The 20,150-nt window shown below is 34.4% G+C and overlaps 1 protein-coding gene across 3 annotated transcripts; it reads left to right on the forward strand.

Moving 5' to 3' along the window:
• The first annotated feature begins 6,572 nt into the window (after nucleotides 1–6,572).
• Nucleotides 6,573–18,945, forward strand: LOC109793556 (Major facilitator superfamily protein). 3 transcript variants are annotated; one of them, XR_014429614.1, is made up of 6 exons: nucleotides 6,573–7,530; nucleotides 9,766–9,867; nucleotides 10,619–10,792; nucleotides 10,980–11,556; nucleotides 16,961–17,058; nucleotides 18,799–18,945. XR_014429614.1 is itself a non-coding variant. In XM_029270376.2 (5 exons), exons 1-5 carry the CDS (start codon nucleotides 6,946–6,948, stop codon nucleotides 14,026–14,028), a joined length of 1,443 nt encoding a protein of 480 aa, XP_029126209.2. In that variant the 5' UTR covers nucleotides 6,573–6,945; the 3' UTR covers nucleotides 14,029–14,043. The 3 variants fall into 3 exon arrangements, 2 of the variants coding, with proteins under 2 accessions (XP_029126209.2, XP_020208612.2); XM_029270376.2 differs by lacking the exons at nucleotides 16,961–17,058; nucleotides 18,799–18,945 and adding an exon at nucleotides 14,024–14,043; XM_020353023.3 differs by lacking the exons at nucleotides 16,961–17,058; nucleotides 18,799–18,945 and having other exon boundaries at nucleotides 6,574–7,530; nucleotides 10,980–11,744.
• Nucleotides 18,946–20,150: the final 1,205 nt, after the last annotated feature.

The following is a 20,150-nucleotide window of genomic DNA, read 5'->3' on the forward strand; positions in this document are numbered from 1 at the left end:
CTTTAGTCTTCGAGTAGAAGGTCCATTGTTTCTCTTGTGATAATGTGTCCCTTTATTTTTAGCTTATTTAAGAGGGAGTATTATTATGGCTGACCTCTCCAGGCTGCCTGCTAAATGTTGAGTATTGTTATGCCTGGCCTCTTCAGGCTGCCTGCTAATGATGATGATGTGATTGTCCCTTTTCTTTGGGAGGATGTCTAATGAAGATGAGGATTGCTGGTACGTGGTGCCCTTGTGGTGGTGGGCAAAGGAGTAAACGTTGAGTATTATTATGCCTGGTCTCTCCAAGCTGCTTGCTAAATGCTGAGTATTATTATGCCTGGCCTCTCCAGGCTACCTGCTGATGCTGATGATGTGATTGCCCCTTTTCTTTCGGAGGATGTCTGATGAAGACGAGGATTGCTGATACGTGGTGCCCTTGTGATGGTGGGCAAAGGAGTAAATGTTGAGTATTATTATGTTTGGCTTCTCCAGGCCGCCTGCTGATGACGATGATGTGATTGCCCCTTTTCCTTGGGAGGATGTCTGATGAAGACGGGGATTGCTGGTAGGTGGTGCCCTTGTGATGGTGGGCAAAAGAGTTGATGGGTGACAGAGATTCTAGTGTTGTGCCTGCCATGTGAGTATGGTGATGCCTCTCCAGGCGCAATGTTGAGTTCTTTTGATTCATTGATGACTGATTGTTTGATTGTTGATGGATGGTTGTGGAATGAAAGACTGCCCCTAGGTGGATGGGCAGGAGATGTTTGTTGTGCCCCTGTGTTGGTGGGCAGAGAAGTGGATGGCTGGCAGGGATTCTAGTGTTTCCCCTGCCACTTAAGTATTGTGATGCCTCTCTAGGCGCCTTTATTGTGGGATGGTTGGTAAGAGTTTGGTTTTGTTCTTGTCAAGGTGAGTATTGTGATGCCTCTCCAGGCGTCTGCATGTGGTAGGCTTTTTCTGTTCGTTGATGACTGATTGTTTATGCTTTCCTGATTGATAATTGTTGATGCCCCTAGTTTGGGCTGCTTTTGCCTCTTGTTGGGATGATATCAATCGGAACTTATGTTTCCCTTTTTGGCTTTTCTTGTTGAGATGAAAAAAAATGTTGAATGCTTATTTATGCATGATGGTAGTTATTGCATATTTTGAATAATTTCCCTTTAATAAAGAAAGTTTTCTAAGTGTGTGAGATGCCTTTTTTGTAGATGCATGCGATGCATATTTTAGTTTCCCCTTTTTTTAGATGGTGGCTTTTCTTTTCTCTTTCCCACAAATGGATTGCTTTGATTGATGTACAACATTAGTCATATTGGCCATTTGGTGTATTGAGTCATCTCGGGGCTCCTTTTTTTCTTTTTGTTTAGAAACCCTAATTTTTGCCTAGGATGTATCCTAGCGAGTATTTTTTGCTCTTTTCATTTGCCCTAATTTTTGCCTAGGACGCCCTTTACGGGTTTTCATCCCAGCGGGTCTTTTTCATTTTTTTTGTACTTGTTTAAATTTTGACAACCATCAACAATATACGTCATTAAGATTGGACAAGACAGAAAGGAAAGAAAAAGATGATTTAGAATGAATGGTTAGTGGAGGTAGGATGATTTAAAATGAATGGGTAGTTGAGGTAGGTGAGTGTTTAAGTTTTTAAACAAACATTTCCTTGGATAATTATTATAATCATTTTCCTAATTATCTTGAACTACATATCTCAGGTAGAGTCTTCGCAAAATTTGGCTCCTTGTAGAAGTGTTCAAGCCGCCTTTTAGCTTTCATCTATGAGAATCATCACTTGCTATTTTTTATCATTTTTAGATCCCTAATTTTTGCCTAGGACGTGTCCTAGCGAGAACTTTCAATTTTTTTTGCCTAAGATGCCCTTTGCAGGTTTTTATCTTAGCAGTATTTTGCAAGTGATATTATTTTTTGGCATAACACTTCTTTCCTTTGACAAAATCTCCTTCCATCCGCGTTTGGGAGGACCAGCATCTTTGATGATTAACAAAGCCCCCCATCCCCGTACACCAAGGAGAAAGGTGTTGCCCCAACCTACGGGTGTTGAGAGAGAGTTCTTCCATGAGCCGAGATTTGTGCTTCCTTTGTTGGCCAAATTGAGCGAAAGTTTTTTTTTTTTCAAGACTCTTCTTATGTAATGAGAATCTTGTGTAAGACTCTCCTGATCACTTTCTTATTTTTGTGTGTTTCGAGGAGGTGATCTTCTTATCTACCTTAGACTCAGATAATGCGTTGTAAATGTTCGAAGCTTTGATTAATTTTATTATCTTCGGTCATGTTTATTTTTTTATTTTTTATTTTTTATGGTGATTGATTTTGGAATTAAATGTGTGACACAAGAGAGAAAAGAATAATCACAAGAGATTTATGAAATGACGTATATTATTTGATGAATGCAAAAAAACTCGTACAAACCCTTATTTTGAACTCGTGACCGTGGGCGAAGGTTATGAGTTTGAGCAAATATATTTTTTTTTGGAAAAAAGAGAGCCCCTAACAACTGTCGTTCCAAGATGGTTACTCATCTAGTCATTCCTTGATGTTTGTTGTGTTGGCCTCAAACTTGAGCTACCCGGCGTCAATAAGCTCTTGTACACGAGATTTCGAAGCCTTGCAATTTTCTATAGAGTGGCCTACTGCCCCAGCGTGATAATCGCACGTTTCCTCTAGCCTATACCATAGCGGGTAAGGCGGTTGTTGCTTTCTTTGTGGTGGGATTCTTACCAGCATGGATGCCTTCATCAATTGGGAAAATAACTCTGTGTAGCTTATAGGAATTTTGTCTAGTTCTCTTTTCGCTTTTCGTGATGCTTTGGTTGTTCGAGGAGTAGCGGAAGAGGTTAGAACATTGATTTCATTTACCCCAAAAATCTTCTTATACCCTTGACTTTCAGGGGATTTTCCTATCTTCCCACTTTTTAGACCTTGCTCGACTCTTTCCCCGATAATGACTATGTCGGTAAAGAGAGTCGAAGTGTTCCCTATCATCTTGTCATAATAGGGTCCACTTAAGGAATTGATGAACATTGTCACCATCTCCTTATCAGATAAGGAAGGCTCTACTTGCACAGCCATTTCTCTCTATCTCTGTGCATGGGTTTTGAAGGACTCGTCGCCCTTCTTGCTCAAGCTTTGCAAATCAGACCTATCAGGAATTAGGTCGATGTTGTACTTGTACCGACAAAGAAAGGCATTAGCTAACTATTTCCATGTCTGGATCTTCCCTCTATCCAGCTGCATGTACCAGTTGAGAGCAACATTTGAAAGGCTTTCCTGAAAACAATGTATCAGGAGCTTTTCATTGCTCACATAGGCTGCCATCTTCTTACAGTACATTGTTAGATGTCCTTTTGGACAATTGACTCCGGTGTACTTTTGGAAGTCAGAGATTTTGAACTTGGCGAGGAATTGGATATCCTGCACCAAGCACATATCCGCAGCCTCTTGAACGTCAAAACTGTGGCCTTCCACAGCTTTCAGTCTTTCTTTCCAGGCGTTTAGATGATCTTTGGAAAATTCACCGACGTTGCTAGTACTATTGTCGTGCTGCAATTTGTTCATGGCCTCAACCATTCTAGCCATTTGTTCCTTGAGCTGTTCAAGCTCCTCATTGAGGACACGATTTCTTTCCTCTAGGCCTTCCATAGCTTTTATCTTTTGAGCTCGTGTGAGTATGGAATGTTGAAAAGACACCTTTAAGGGAAAAAGATAGTTTCCTATCAAGCTTATTTAAATGGTAATGCATGAAGGGAGTTTCTATCAAAGACTTGATGGCTCATCCTTGTCGAAAGGTGAGTTATCGGTGTTCCTCTTCATAATATTTTATGATGTGACAGAGGTCACACTGATTTCTCGTCTTTTGATACAAATCCCCTTGTGATCCTAAATATATGATATGCATGTTCCCCTTTTTTTTTTCTTTTTTATTATCCTTTTATTTATTATATTTTTTATTTTGTAGAAAATGCATGATGCCCCCCCTTTTTTTTAAAAGAAGGAATGTATGCTTCTCACAAATCTTATTTTCACACTAGGTTTTCTCTCACATGATAATGCATTTTTAATTTTTTTGTATTTTTCTTTACCTTAGGGGAATTATAAAAAATAAATGAATGATTTGAATAGACAAAATGCAACAAACATATGCTCATACAATCCAAAAACAGTCGCGTATACATTCATGGTCTCTGGTCCCTGTTAAGAAAAGTGCATTGTATATAGCGGTTCTAATTATCCTTACTTTGGTCTTAAGGCCTCCAAGGTGCCCCCATTATAGGGACCCAGTATCTCTGTCGCCGTCACCTGACAAACTCTAAGGTTTGTCGCAGTATTTCAGGCTAGAGTAATCAGTTACCACCTTGAGTGTGATTTCCGACAAGGCTCGCATGCTCCAAGGCCAAACTTGGGCCAGTCGTACGTCAACCACTCCCTGTGTTTAATACCCTCATGCCCCCGGGTGTAGGGGGACTGTTGTGTGCTATGGTTTGTGTGCAATTTGTTAATTCAAACATGTGCGAAATTTAAACAAGCATACAGATAATAAAGCCAAACAAATCAAATAAACAAAGTAAAGGGAAAAAATATTTAAATTATTATTTTTATTTTATTAACTTCATCAATTAAATGGGCCTGACCCTCTTTAAACGTCTTCAGTGGAGTCGCCATCTGTCGCAACCCGAAAATTTCCGATCTTGCGACCTATGGTTTAGACATCTTTTTAAAAGTCTCATTAATTAAGGAATGCCCGGACACCAGACTAATCCTTAATTAATGGTTTTGAAAATAAGTTCATGGAGTCGCCACCAATATTTTACTCAAAACATTGGAAAAAGAAAAGATTTTTAAAAGTCCTATAATGGCCTTGATAACCAGAATTGGATTCGGGAGTCGATTACGTATAGGGAAGGTATTAAGCACCCCTACAAAGACATAGAGAGCACGAGAGCGTGGATGAAGGTAGTTAAGGAAAAGAATAAGTGAAGGGGAAGAATGAGAAACGACAATATTAAGAAGCCACTACGCGACAAAAATTGTCGGAAGTGCGACCCTCTTAAATAAGCCTCATAATAGCGAGCTGTAACCCATCATTAATGGCCTCGAGCAATCATTAAAAGGCCCCGACTTTCGTCATGAAAGGACACATTTTGAAAACCAAGGGATGTGACTTAAATGTCAGAAGCGCACAACATTCAAGGTCACGACTTTTCAGGAAGATACCCAAGAGACTCTTTCGTTCGCTTGAGCATTCAGAGCTCGGGGGGCTAGTGTACCAACCTAGCCAAGTCGACTACCTCGGCCGCGTAAATAGAGCCGATACCTCCTGACCTTGGTAGAGGCCTAGCTTGGCAGAGGTCGCAACACGATATCTAGGCCACATTAGCCCTCGAATGCCAGATCAACCCTTAGTCAACAAAAAGGGAAGATAGAATATGACGACAACATCAAATTGTAACAATCGCGAAATTCATGATCAAGATAACCCTAAAAAACACCCAGGTATAAGCATTATATAACAAATATCCACATTGTCCAAAAAAAACTAACTTAAGCATCAAAGTCTTTTTTGCAGGTGCTTCCCCCATCGAAGCAACGAATCACCAAGCTAACGAGACCCGACAATCTTACCAAGGAAGGTTGGCACTAAACCATTGGTGCTAGAAGGAGGGCCTAGGCCACTCTTGTCCCTTAGCATCAACTTGGGGGCTTGTTCCGATATCCCTAAAAGTCCCACATCGCTTAGGAATTGAGGCTAAGAGTAGTTTATAAACACACTCACTCCTTAATCCATTGAGGCGCATTTTAAAAGGATAAAATCGTGATGATCAAACGAACGCCAAAGCGGACAATACCTCAGATGCGATGATCCTAACGATGACAACAAACTTACGTAGGAACATTGGCGCTAGAAGGAGGGTCTAGGTCACTCTTGCCCCTTAACATCAACTAGGAGACTTGTTTCGGTATACCTAAAAGTCTTACATCACTTAGAAGTCGAGACTAAGAGTAATTTATAAACACTCTCCCTTCTTAATCCACTGAGGAGCATTTTAAAGGACAAAACTTTGATAGCCCAACAAGCGCTAAAGAAGACAATATCTTAGATGCGATGACTCTAATGATAACAACGGACTTACAATAAGAATAATAACAAAGTTGTTAGAAATGGTGTTGTCATCGTAAAACATGTACTCATAGGCTCACTCAATGTTGTTTACCCTCATGGAGAGTGATTAAATATGAGCGAAGAAGGTAAACATCAAACACATGAAAACCATCCACATGTTGGTGCGTTTCATTTTGAAATTAAGAGAAAAACGCTTCCAGATCTTGAGGAAAAGATTCTTTATATGTTGTGTGTGACACAGTAACGGATCCAATCTTGCTTCTTTGAAAGATTTGAGCATGCTTTGAGATTTGAAATTAATAATTTATAATTTTATATGGATTATTTTACAATTTTATCTAAATTTAAGAAATGAATGACTTTAAAGCTTATGTGCAAAAAAGTTGTTAATTGGATCGATCTGATGTGAAAATGTTGGCGTACAACTTAAAGTAACAAGTGACCCACGCAAATCAGTATCAATATTGCTCTATTGCCATATTGCTTTTAATACTACTTCATTTGTCATCACGATGGTACCATAAGGGCTCTGCTGCTACTCCTTTCATGGTGCAATTACAGGGCCATCTAGTGATACCAGAACAAACATCATAACCTCATCATGTCAAATACGAAGATGAGCAAAGATTGGATATTTAGGTGCAACAACCGGTAACTTTCTTTAAACTAGACGGTTTTGAATTTCCCAATCATATCAATTAATTAATCCAAAAGTACGAAAGGTACCTACCCTCGTAAGGCAACTCGATTAATAATTGATTATTACAAAAAGAAAGCGAACATGTTACATAACTTTGACCCCATGTTCAACGGCGCATGGGCATCAGAGAATGGGCGAGAACGGCAGGAAAAGAAAGGCGTTGGGTGTGGTAACGGAGGGAGCGGAATGGGTGAAAATGCTATCAAGGAGGCTAAGCCGAAGCTTCGTAATGGGCGTGTTCATAGTGTACGGAGTGGGGCAGGGGTTCTCGGGGTCGCTCTTGAAGGTGGCCGCGGACTACTACTGGAAAGACGTGCAGAAGCTGCAGCCCTCCACCGTGCAGCTCTACGTCGCGCTCTGCTTCATCCCGTGGATCCTCAAACCCCTCTGGGGGATCCTCACCGACGCCTTCCCCCTCCGCGGCTACCACCGCCGCCCCTACTTCGTCCTCGCCGGCATCCTCGGCGCGCTCTCCGCCGCCGCCCTCGCGCTCGCCGGGACCCTCACCGCCGCCGCCGCCCTCGCCTGCTTCATCGGCGTGTCGGCGTCGCTCGCCATCGCTGACGTCACCATCGACGCCTGCATCGCCAGGAACAGCATCGAGGCCAGGGAGCTCGCGCCCGACTTGCAGACCCTCTGCGGGTTCTGCTCCGGCGTCGGCGCGCTCGTCGGATTCCTCGCCAGCGGGTTCTTCGTGCACCGTCTTGGACCCCAGGTACGAGACGAGAACTGAAAGATTTCAAGAATTTTGTGATTTTTTATTTTTTTTCGTGATTGATTCTCGAGATTTCCAACGGTTCTATGGTTTAGGGTTTGGATTTAATTGGATCATACACACTGTTTATCTAATTATGGAGTCAGATGTAATATAAAATTATTTATTTATTTTTTAGCAATTATTTTAAAAGTGATGTATGCAAATGTTTATGATTAATTAATAGTATAAAATCTTTCCGTATCAAAGTTTAATTCTTTTAATTTAATTTAATTTAATTTTTACATATTTTGTATTGTTTTATGTTATCCAAATTTAATGTTACTCCCTCAGTTTCAAATTTATTACAATTGAAAAAGTGTCACCATGTTCTTACATTTTAATTTAGCTTATTTATTAAAAGAGTTTGACCATTTTGGTAAAAAAGTATTAAAAAATATGTATATTTATTATTATTTTAAATATGTGTAAAAATTTTATGTTATTATGTTTGACCCAAATTATTTTAAACTTAAAAGTTACTTAGAACTTAAAAGTTTAAGTTAAAAATAAGAATTAAATAAAAAAATAAGTTGTTTGTTAAATTTTATTTTTATTAGTTTTTAAATTCGTTTCAAGCTAAAAATTGTTTGGTAAAAAAAATTAATTTATGACTTATATTAATTAGATAATAAGTATAAATTAATATTAGTTAATTATAAATTATAAATATTTAAAATCTTCTATATTATTGTTAAAAACAGTTTTTAGAAGATAATTTTTTGAAAATATAATTTACTATGTCGGTATATATATATATATATATATATATATATTAAAAATATTTAAATTATATTCTAAAAAGTGTGAACTAAATTTATTCTTATAAATAAATTAATAATATAATTTAAAGAATTCAATTTATTTTAAAATTATTTTAAGAATTAAAAATCTTAACTATAAATTAATAATTTAAAAAAACTGAGAAAATATGCATTAAATTTGAAGAATAAAAATTATAAATATTTTAAAATATCAAGATTTTATGTAACTATGTTATAATTTATTCATTATAGTAATGATTTTTTATTTTACAAGACAGATGTGTTAAAAACTTAAAATTTCAAAAATATTTCAACTAATAAAAATAAATTTAAATAAAATATTTTTGTGTGTAAAGTTAATTAAATAAATATAAGGATTAATTTTTCAGATAAAATATCTAAAAACTTCAGCAATATTGGCTAATAATTTTTTAGACGATAAATTAATTATTTAATTATAATTCAATAATGTCAATTTAGATTAAAAGTATTTAATAAATATATTATTATACTTAAAAAGTTTAAAAACATAACTATAAACTTAAAAAATAAAAGTAATTTGAACTCTAAATTAAATTTAAAAAATTAAAGTTATAAATAATTTAAAATATCAGTTTTCATTTAACTATATTTTTACTCATTTTAATAACATTGTTGCATTTTATGTAATAGAAATTTAAAATAATATTATTTTAAATTTTTAAAAAATAATTTAAAATAGTTTAAGACAATACAAAAAATAATTATGATTTAAAAATAAATTAATATATTTTATAATTATTTAATGAGAAGTTCATGAAACACCAAATATAAAATCTAGTAAAAAAATTAAAAATATAATATTTTTGTTCTGATCAAGATTCAAAGAGGAGATTATATAAATAAGCTCTACTTAAGCAATAAAAAAAAAACTCATTTCACTTGTTTAATAAAAAACTAGTTGTTTTCAAAATTTTCTCTATAAGAATAAGTAGCTTAACTTTTTAGAGATTTTATAAAAAGTGTTTTTTTGCCCATTTTTTACTTTTAAGAAAAAATAAGTATGTATTTGAATTTTCTTCCACAAACCTCAAACGTGGATTAGAGAAATAATTATTTGTTTCTTTTGATACGTTTTAACGGAAAAAGTTGTTAAAACATGAATCACTAATGTGAATCCAAACACACTAGGTCGAAAAAAAAATCTGACTCAAACACACCTCAGCTATATTGTATTTATTGCAAGTGAATCACACATTTTTGGATTTTGTAGCAAGTGAATTACCCATTAGTTAAAACATACTGTATTTACTTAACTTTTATTTCCAATTTAGTGTTAGATTTTGTGAATATCAATGAACTTGAATGCATTGAAAAGAGAGTATTATTAACCTTTTGTTTTCAATTGCATAATTATGGATTTGGATTAGATATGTTTATTTTGTATTCGTAGGGGTCCCTGGGTCTTATGGCGCTTTCTCCAGCTTTGACAATTGTACTGGGTTTTGTGATTTATGAGAACAGAACAAATGACTTGCATATCGAAAAGAAGCAGGTTAGAAAACTTTGTCCTTTTTGGCCCCTTTTGTTGACTTTATGCTCAATTTATCTTTTCAAAGTTCTAGCTAACAAATTTTCAATCTATCGAGGGTGGTTGTTGTGTATATATATATGTCTTTGTCATTGGCGGGTGTGGTTTGGCTGTCATGTTCCTTTTGTATCTTTACAAAACAATCAATATTCTAGGATTGATACTTGACTACTACGAGACTAAATTTTTAATATGCTGGATTTGAACTTATTTGTTCTGTAATGTTGGTTGCTTTTGTTGGACAATCTAATTACACTACTTGATCCTTTTAAAAAAATTATAATCATCGTTAGGTTCAAAAGTATCTCAAATTCATTTGTTTGGATTCATCAAATTAAAGACTGATGGATCCAGGTGGGTGCTAAGGTTCTTGGCTACCCTAGATTAAGCTTAAAATTTAATCATTTTATGCATCCATATGCTTCTATATTTTCCTTGTGTACTTTTTCATACTTTGGTCTATTATTTTTGTGGCTTTGTCTTCTCTTTACACGTTCCATCTTTGTCTTTTTAAGTATGCTAATGGCTATGTATTTTGAAGTTACATATTTTAAAGGTTTAATAGCCAAAAAGAATTAGCACTAACTGTGACTAATCTTATATCGAAGGAAATTTTAGAAATGTCTGACAAAAACTATTAATTTCCCTATTATGATAGACGTACACTCTGTATGTTTGTTAGCTAGATGATCTAACTGAACAAAATATATCACAGGGGGTGTTAGAGAGTGTAGGAACGACGATTAGAGGCATGTACCGAACAATGTCGTATCCTCAAGTGTGGAAGCCTTCTCTCTACATGTTCCTTGCCCTGACTCTGAATGTAACAACTCACGAAGGCCAGTTTTACTGGTACACAGATTCAAAAGCTGGCCCTGCATTTTCTCAGGTACCCCTCATGTTTTGTTTGCAAGTAAATAAAAGAGAGCAATATTCTCAGTGTAAGTAATCCATGCACTAATAATATAAAGACTTATTGATCACAAATTGTCATGCTCTAACAATAGGTAGTTTGTTGACTTTATAACTTGGTTTTCTCAGCACACCGTAAGTTAGTTTTCTTCCTCTATTTGCAGGAGTTTGTAGGGGTGATCTATGCAATTGGTGCAGTGGCTTCATTAATAGGGGTTCTAATCTACCACAAGGCTCTGAAAGACTACGCATTCAGAGACCTAATGTTCTATGCACAACTCCTATACGGCATATCTGGTTTGCTGGACCTGATCTTCATCCTTCGTTGGAATTTGGTTATTGGAATCCCTGATTACTTCTTTGTTGTGATCGAAGAAAGTTCTACAAGAATCACAGGCAAAATCAGATGGATGCCCATGATGGTACTGAGCACACAATTGTGCCCTTTAGGCATTGAGGGCACATTTTTCGCTCTGTTAATGTGCATTGATAGCATTGGTGCCCTATTATCCAGATGGGGTGGAGGGATGCTTCTTCGCCTCCTCCACATCACTAGGACTGACTTTACAAACCTTTGGTTGGCTGTTCTTATAAGGGATATACTTAGGTTTGCTATTCTTGCTTTGGTTTTTCTTGTCCCTAAGACAGGTCAATACGAGGAACTGCTTCCTTCTGAGGTTTCAGAAAAGAACCCGAGTGATAAGGTAGATGAAGAGACTTTGGAGCTTGTCCCCATCAATGGTAAGAGTGAAGTTTAGATAAATTTGTAGCAATTATAAACGCATGTCAACCACTAAGCACTTACCTCACCTATATGCGAGATTTTTCGATGCACGGGTAACATTGAGATTAGCACCAACGATATACACGATTTTTTTTTATTTTTTATTTTAAATCTAATGATATGCCACAGATTATTTCTTTGTGTTTATTCTTTCAAATAACCTATTGAAATTGGTATACTTCCTATTGAAAACAAAACATGAAAAACAAGGGTGTATAAGTAAGAACAAATATAATTGGTTGAGATTATAATATGAATTTCACACACAAAAGAGAGTACAAATTAATTTGATATACTTGAGTTATGAACTTAGTTTTGTGCACATTAAAAGTGTTTATATCAAATATTTAAATATTAAAATTGACTAATTCTTGATTGGGTAAAACAAATAACAAAATATAATTTAGGTAACAAACAAACATCATTTGTCTATATAACAGTTTTTTTTGAACATGAGCAACCTTAAATCAAATTTACAGGCAAAATAAAAAACTGTAAAGACTTTAAAATATTTAATTATGACAGTGAAAAATTTTTAACCGTCATATTGGAAAAAGTTCAAATCTCACATAGACTAGAGATAAGACAATTAAATAGTATATAAGTAAAAAATAACTAGGCATGGCAACGAGGCGGGGCGGGGCGGGGGAGGGTTTTACGTTCCCCGCCCCCGCCCCCGCAAATTTAAACCGCCCCCGCCCCCGCCCCTGATACCCGCTAGGGATAAAATCTGGGTCCCCATCCTCGCCCCCGGCGGGATTCGGGTTTCCCCCGCCCTCGCCCCCACTCCTATTTTTTTTCTTCTTTTTTCTTTTAAATAAATATGAACAATTTAAAAAAAATAAAAGAAAAGTAAAATAATATAATTTTTACATATAAATATTTATAATTTTGGTTTATATAAATATATATATAAATAATTTTTTAATTATATTTTAAGCGGGGCGGGTATGGGGGCGGGGGCGGGGTGAGTATTAACATCCCCGCCCCCAATTTTATCAATCGGGGAAAACCCGAACCCGAACCCGAACCTGATAAACACGAGTTTTTTCCATCCAAATCGGGGCGGGTTCGGGCGGGTACCCACGGGGGCGGGTTAGATTGCCATGCTTAAAAACAACCCTCACCTTACAAGCCAGTTTTGTAAGGTTGAGTTAGACTTAAATGCACTATTCTAAAATGGTATCAGAATTATCCTAGATCCTTAAAAATGGGCCGCCTATCCTATATCATTCAAAAGGGTCACTCACTATTTATCCACATACCAAACTCAATAGTGCTGGACGTGAGGGGGTGTATTGAGAAAAATCCAAGTTTCACATAGACTAGAGATAAGACAATTAAATAGTATATAAGTGGAAAATAACCCTCACCTTACAAGCCATTTTTGTAGGGTTGAGTTAGACTTGAATCTACTATTCTAAGACGTCAACACTACCAAATAGGCAAATACTAACATTTTAAATTATACATAAGTTAATTTTAATTTATTTAATTATTTCTTTTGTATTGAATTTTCAAAATATTGGATTTTTTTTAAGAATTAAACTTGGGTGCAATTAATGTTGATCTTCAATTAGAATGAGAGTTTTATCTTGTATTTAATACAAATTTTATTAATATATATTTATGCAATCCTCATTCTAATTGAAAAATAGTACCAACAGTATCCATAAGTTGTCCTTTTTTAAATGCCATTATTGTTTTGATATTTCAACTAATAAAATTTTAATTGTTGTAACGATGAACAAAGAGTTAAGTTTCTGGAAACTCTTTAGCAACAATATTGAACTTTGGTAATAGTGTGGTGGTTCGCGTGGTAACTATTGCAAACTCCTGTGATGACATATGCAAGGATGCCTAAGTTAGTATTTTCTTATTCGCGCCCTTTTGTTTGTTATATAGATCCTTTCTTTTAAGTTTTCTCTTCTATTAGTTTTACTCTTTCAACTTTTTTACTCCCTTCGTATTTTCAATTTTCTTGCTTCCATTTCCATCTTTAAGGATGAACTTCTGAATATTTGCTCCTTTCTACCAACAAAAGTTATATCTCGATTCAAATGCACAGATAAGTTTATATTGAAATTCAAGGGAGCTTATTTCACTAGGAAACAAGTTCTTAATTCATTGAGGAGGGGCGGTACTTTCTTTTTCTTCTAAGAAGATACTCTTTAGAATAATAATATAGTTTCTTTATACTCTTTATTTGGTGAATTAAATTCTACATGTGTGCCCCAACATGTACTTGATTTCCTTTCAAAAACTAAGACTCTGGGATCCTTAAATGAGTTAGTCTTGGGTCGAGCTTTGGATAAATTCCTAGTTGAGATTTTTGTTTGAAACCCTACCATCAGATGCTTGTTGTTTTTTCCTCACCCGCCTCAAGTTTATCAAATTCCCAAAGTAATTCTTATCATTTTTCAGTTTGAGGCTCCCAATGATTGGTCCTCTTACAATGCTTGGAGAGGACATATGGAGGATCGAATCGTTGCCATTCTTAGATGTTGGTCGGAATATGAAGTTTCATATGCTAGTAACTTGTTATGGAGCGATCCATACATAATGTCTTATCATCTTGAGTGTAGAGCTTATGAAATGTTGCGAGTGTCTAAGGAAGCTAGGAAGGGTTCTCATGTTTAAGCTGCAATATGAGCTTCTTTTTTATTTCTTTTTTGCTTATAGTCTTCAAACCCTAGTCTGTGGCTATGGAAATTGATCTTCGTATGATAATTTTTTTTTTTTTTTTTTTTTGCTTCTTCACATCATTTTAGTACACTTTTGCTTATGTACCACACCCTATTTTGGTGGCTTTGAAAACTGATCTTAGGATAATGACCTTCATATTTATAACTTGGGTACACTTTTGCTTACGTACCACAAACCCTATTCAGTGGCTTTGAAAATTGATCTTAATATGGTGATCTCTTTTTTGCTTCACGACGTTATATCTTTTCTTATATACCTTAAATCATAGTCAATGGTTTTGAAATTCAATTTTAGAGTGATGACCTTTTTAGTTTATTTATTACCCGGGTACACTTTTTCTTATGTACCTCAAACCCTAGCGGTAACTTTGAAAATCAATCTTAGGGTTGTCATCTAGTTTCACTTTTGCTTATGTAAAGATATATTATATGTTAATTTAAATTTATGTAAAAATATCAAATAGTTTTTAAATTTTTCAAAATTTTTGTAAACTTAATCTATTTAATAAAAAATTTTAATTTAGTAATTAAATTGTTAAAATTCAATCTATATTATAAGATCCTAAATAAAGTAGGTTTATACAGAGTTATTCTTTAAATAATTCAATCCCCACTTTATATATATATATATATATATATATATATATATATATATATATTAATTGATAATAGAGAATTATGTAATTATTATTTTCACTGATTCTAATTATCATTAGGCTTAAATATTTTATTGATCTCTATAATTTTGTGAGAGTAATTTTGGTCTCCTAAAATTGTTATTCTAAATTTAGTTCCTTACTCTTTTTTTTAATAAAAAAATTAAGTAATATTGGTTCATAGTTAACATGTCATTCAAAATTAAATAATTTTTTTTGACGATAACACCGAAGTGAAGATTGAACTCCTCCTAAGCTCCTCCTAGGCACAGATCCTCTTCAATGAAGATAACACCGAAGTGATGAACACTTTAGAAAGATGAAGATGCACGGATTGATTGAGGCAAAGCCTTGGATGGAAGCATCCAAGCTTAAAGAGCAAAGGATTGCTCATTTCAAAGAGAAGGAATTAAGGAACTCCTATGGTGTTTGAAGGCACTCTCTTGCTCTCTCTATTTCGGTGACTCTTGAAAGAATTGCTGAAGATTTTGATTCAGAAATTCAAATGCATTCAAAAGTGTTTTTACAAGGTGAGTGTCACACATTTGTAGGTGGGAAAATTAGGTCAAGTGGCGCCAATCCGTGTAGCTTAGTTGGCGCCAAGTTTGAATTTCAAATTTGAATTTGAAATTCAAACTTAGGCTAACCAAGTGACAAATCCGGATGGTACCTTCATCCTAATGTCATTTGAAAGTTATTTGATGTGAATTTAGAGCTCACATGGCCGGATCCTCTCCATGCAATCCATGTTACTCAAATTCAAATCAAATTACTTCTAAATGACATAAAGATGAACCCTAATGCACCTATTAATGTATACTTCATATAAACCTAATCTAATGACCGAAATACATTGGTCTAAGAAATACAATGAATAGGAAAAATTACAAGAAGAAGAATGATCCTAATATTAGATATCAAAAGCCCAAAGCCCATGAAGCCCAAATACAAGCCCAAAAGCAAAAACCCTAATCTATGATCAAAATACAAAACCAAAATCAAAGTAACTTCCTATGCTAAGAAATGCAATAAAAACATGGTGTTTATTCAAGTAAGGTCTAAGTGAGAAGGACCCTAGGCCCACCAAGCCCATTGGGCCTACTAAGCTCTGAAGCAGACAAGTCTTCAAGTAATCTCCTGGTCATAGCTCTAGTGGTTGGGCCTTTAGCCCATGCTCTTCCATCATATTACCTACAATTATTTAGTCACTTATGAAAATAATACATTTAAAATTAAAACTAAAATTGTCTAATAGATTATAAATTTTAATTAAAATAAAAAATAACATATTTATAGTAAAAAGTAAAGTTTTTTCTTACATGAAAATTGACATAACTAAGTAATTGTAAGACTGTGTTACTCACAAACACATTAACATTTTCTATTTAATTTTCGATGTCATGTTAATCATGGACAAATACTGCTTAATTTTAAAAACTAAAGGGGACCAAATTTGTAACAAAAAATTTTAAGAGACCAAAATTGCACTTTCTCATCACTGTAGAGATTAACAATAAATTTGTCTAATGATCATATGTTTTATATGAATTTTTTGTATTATTTTATTAATCATGTCTATTATATTTATTATCTATTACATGATTAACCTTCTGAAATCAATAAGTTTATAAATATTGAGACAAATCAATTAGTATAATTTTTTAACCATGGATTGATACGGAGTACACTGCTAGAAGTAGCAAGAATCCTAAACAAATTGATCAAGAGATACAAGCTATTACTACTTGTGTCAAACAATGCTTTAGTATGCTTAGTTTGTAACTAGGTAAGTTGTTTGGAGTTTAGTTATTCCAAGGGAAAATGTATATAAGGTTTCTTTTGAGAATTGAACTTCATAAGTCTATTTTCGAGGGAAACTAAAGAGGTTTTAGAGAGAAAGACTATGAAATTGTGAGCTCCTTTTTCTCCCAAACTTCTCTGTTTGATTCCTTTCTTCCCCTAGATTACTAATAATCTCTTCGTCCTTTCTTGAAATTCAGGCTAGAAAGCTTATTTTTGGTGGATTGAAGCTGTCTGGTCGACCGCTTGGAGTTTCCTCTTCTTCTCCCTTTCTTGGTTGATTTGGAGTCACTTTCAGGTAAGGGAAGCTAGATTGTAAGTAAAATGGTTGCATTTGAGTTTAGAAACTCAAATTGGTGCATGGATTTGGGAATTTTCTGTTGAATTGAGGTTTTAGTGGTTTTGGGCTTAAATGAGATTTTGGTGATTATGGTGCATCAAAGGATTGCATGTTGAATTTAAGCTTGTTTTTACTTTTTTTGTGGTTTGTTGATGATCCTGTATGGATTGCATGTGGTTGAATCTTTTGAATTTCAAGTTTTGGATGGATTTTTCTAAGTTTGGGTGTTGTTGTTTGAGTTTATGTTGGGCACGTGTTCACGACTTTGGGCGTGCATTCATCAGAGGCAGCCATTTTGAAATCGCGACGGGCATGAGGTTAGCCTCGTCGGGCGTGGTTCATGATGGATTCTTTGGATGAATTTCGTTTGGCGTGAGGTGGACCACGCTAAGTGTGATATCAGATAATGGCTATGTGGGAGGACTTACTAATATGGTGTCGGACGCATGACTGGATGCAGTGGGCGTGGTTACCCCTGTAGGTCTCTAACCTTGGGGCACTGAGCGTGATGTAGGTCACGTCAGGCGAATTTCCAAAGGATTATTCTTTGCCAGGCTGATGTCGGACGCATAATTGGGTGCGTTGGGCGTGGAGATTCCAGAAAGTCTCTAACTTCATGGGCACCGAGCGTAAGGCTAAGCGCCAGGCGTGTGGGCCTCTATAAGTCTTTGACTCTGTTGGGCCGGGCGCGAGCAAAGTTGCGCTGGGCGCGAGTCATACTGTGTTGATGTGGTTGTGTTATGATGTTTTTACATGATTTAATGTTTAATGTTGGATCATATAGGTATGGAATATGATGTGAATGGATTGGTTCATATGTATGCTTAGAAAGGTATGTATGAATGTTTTAAACATGATTGAATATGTATGTATGTTCATATGAGGATGATATTGATCATAGTGGTAGATTGACCATGTATGATGTATGATGCATTATTTGCATGTGATGCCTTATGACATGTATCTAGCCTAAGACTTGAGAAGAGGGAAAAATATTTTTGAACTAAGAAGAGCTCACATAGAGTCTCTTGAGAGTGGTGCTTGGATGAGCTACTAACTTGTATGAGAGTGGTGTTTGGTACTGGCCACTAGTTTGGGTGAGTCTCCTCTAAGTCCTTAATTAGTGTTAGAGCGAGGATATGAAGTTAAGGGTTATTCCCTTAATTAATTATCGGGGAAGGTGTGTGGTTCTTTGCGGATAGTCAATGGACGAACTCCACAAGTGACTCGGTAATGTATACCAAGATTGTTGTAAGCTTATACTCAGCTATGCTATACCTGACGGTGGAATCAGACTTTCAAGTGTGTAAATGATGTCATTTGAGTAAACCCGAGTGGGGATTTGATATCCCAATTTGTTGTGACCAAGCGAGTGTATTGGGCATGAAAACAGTTGAGGTGGTTTCGGTAGGATGAGACGTCACTTATATTGCTCTGTTGTTAGGTAGATCTCCTAGGTGAATGCGTGACGTCGCATTAGATGATTTATATGCATTTATATCTATCATGAGTTGTATTTATTGCATGATTGTTATGTGATAGGGTACATTGTTTTGACTCTATGAATATGTTAGGTGATATGATGATTGTATTGTATAATTGTAGACTTTTGCTTTCATGATAGATTTTTGAACTCTAACTTACCCTTTCTATTTCCATGTGGATGAACTGCGATGATCATACCTTGTATGGGAGCAGGTCAGGGTTAGGTTGGAGCTAACTGCTGCTGGATACTGGAGTTTTGTCCTAGTGTCAAGATTATGTTACCGTTCTGAGTAACTAGTAGTATGTGCTTAACCGACACTAGAAGAATTTTATTATTTTGGATGACTATATATACATAACATTCCATTTTGTATATAGTTTTGAGGTTTCTTATTATATATATATATATATATATATATATATATATACATACATACATACACGTATGTATGTGTTATCCAGTTCAATAGTTTCTCTTAGCCAACTAGCGTAGTTAGTACAATTCCACTAAATATAAGGATCATGGCGGGTTGTTTCATAATCAAAGAAATAATAAACTATTATATAGCAACAAATTTCAATTGATAACTTATGGTTTATTTATTTATTTTAATTCTGTATTATTAATCGTAATTATATGCCTAAATTTACGGTTTAAGAGGTAATAAAACGTTGTTAATTAACACTTATTGTTTGATTGTAATTTTGACCCATAGAGATAAATATTTTAAAAAATTAATTGAGAAAACTAATTGATAGTAATTTTATTTTAGTATTTGATTTTTTATTGTTTAATTTAAATAATTAAGCGAGAATACTTTTTAATGCTGTACCAAATTTCAAATGGTTAATAATTTCATAATGAGGTTTTTGAAATATATAAATATGAATAACTATGTCACAAATAATTAATATTTTTTTATTTATTAAAAGTATAATTATGATAGTAGATTTCCAATTTAAAATTTTGTGGATATTATGTTTTACACTTACCATTATTAGTAATATTATGAAGTTATTAAACATGACCAATTTTGTCTCATAAGTAATTAATAATATTATAAAAGCTTAATTGTATTTTTAATCCCTTAAGTGTTGCAATTGTGTAATTTTGATCTCAAGATTTTAATTAAGTAATTTTAGTCTTTCAAAGATTGCAATAGTGCAATTTTAGTTTCTTGATTTTTAATTGAACAATTTCAGTCCCTCAAATATCATAATTGTGTGATTTTACTTTTTCATTAAAAAATTAATAATTTTAAAATTTTAATATATATATATATATATATAATGTTTTAAAATTATACAATTTTTTTCTTATTTAAGTTAACGTATATTATAATTTTTGTTAATGTATCAAATGATATATATTTATTACTACTAAATAAATAAAATTTATATATATTATTAATATTTTAATATTACTGATAAATTAATATCAATAATATTTTTAGCATATTTATAGATAAACTAATAATTTGATAAATATAACTTAGTATATATTAATATACTTTTAAAAAATATAAATATATTAGATAAGATGTGTATATTTTTAATTAATATAC

The sequence above is a fragment of the Cajanus cajan genome, chromosome 9 (assembly GCF_000230855.2).
Source record: "Cajanus cajan strain Asha chromosome 9, NIPB_CcT2T_4, whole genome shotgun sequence".
Taxonomy (NCBI): domain Eukaryota; kingdom Viridiplantae; phylum Streptophyta; class Magnoliopsida; order Fabales; family Fabaceae; genus Cajanus; species Cajanus cajan.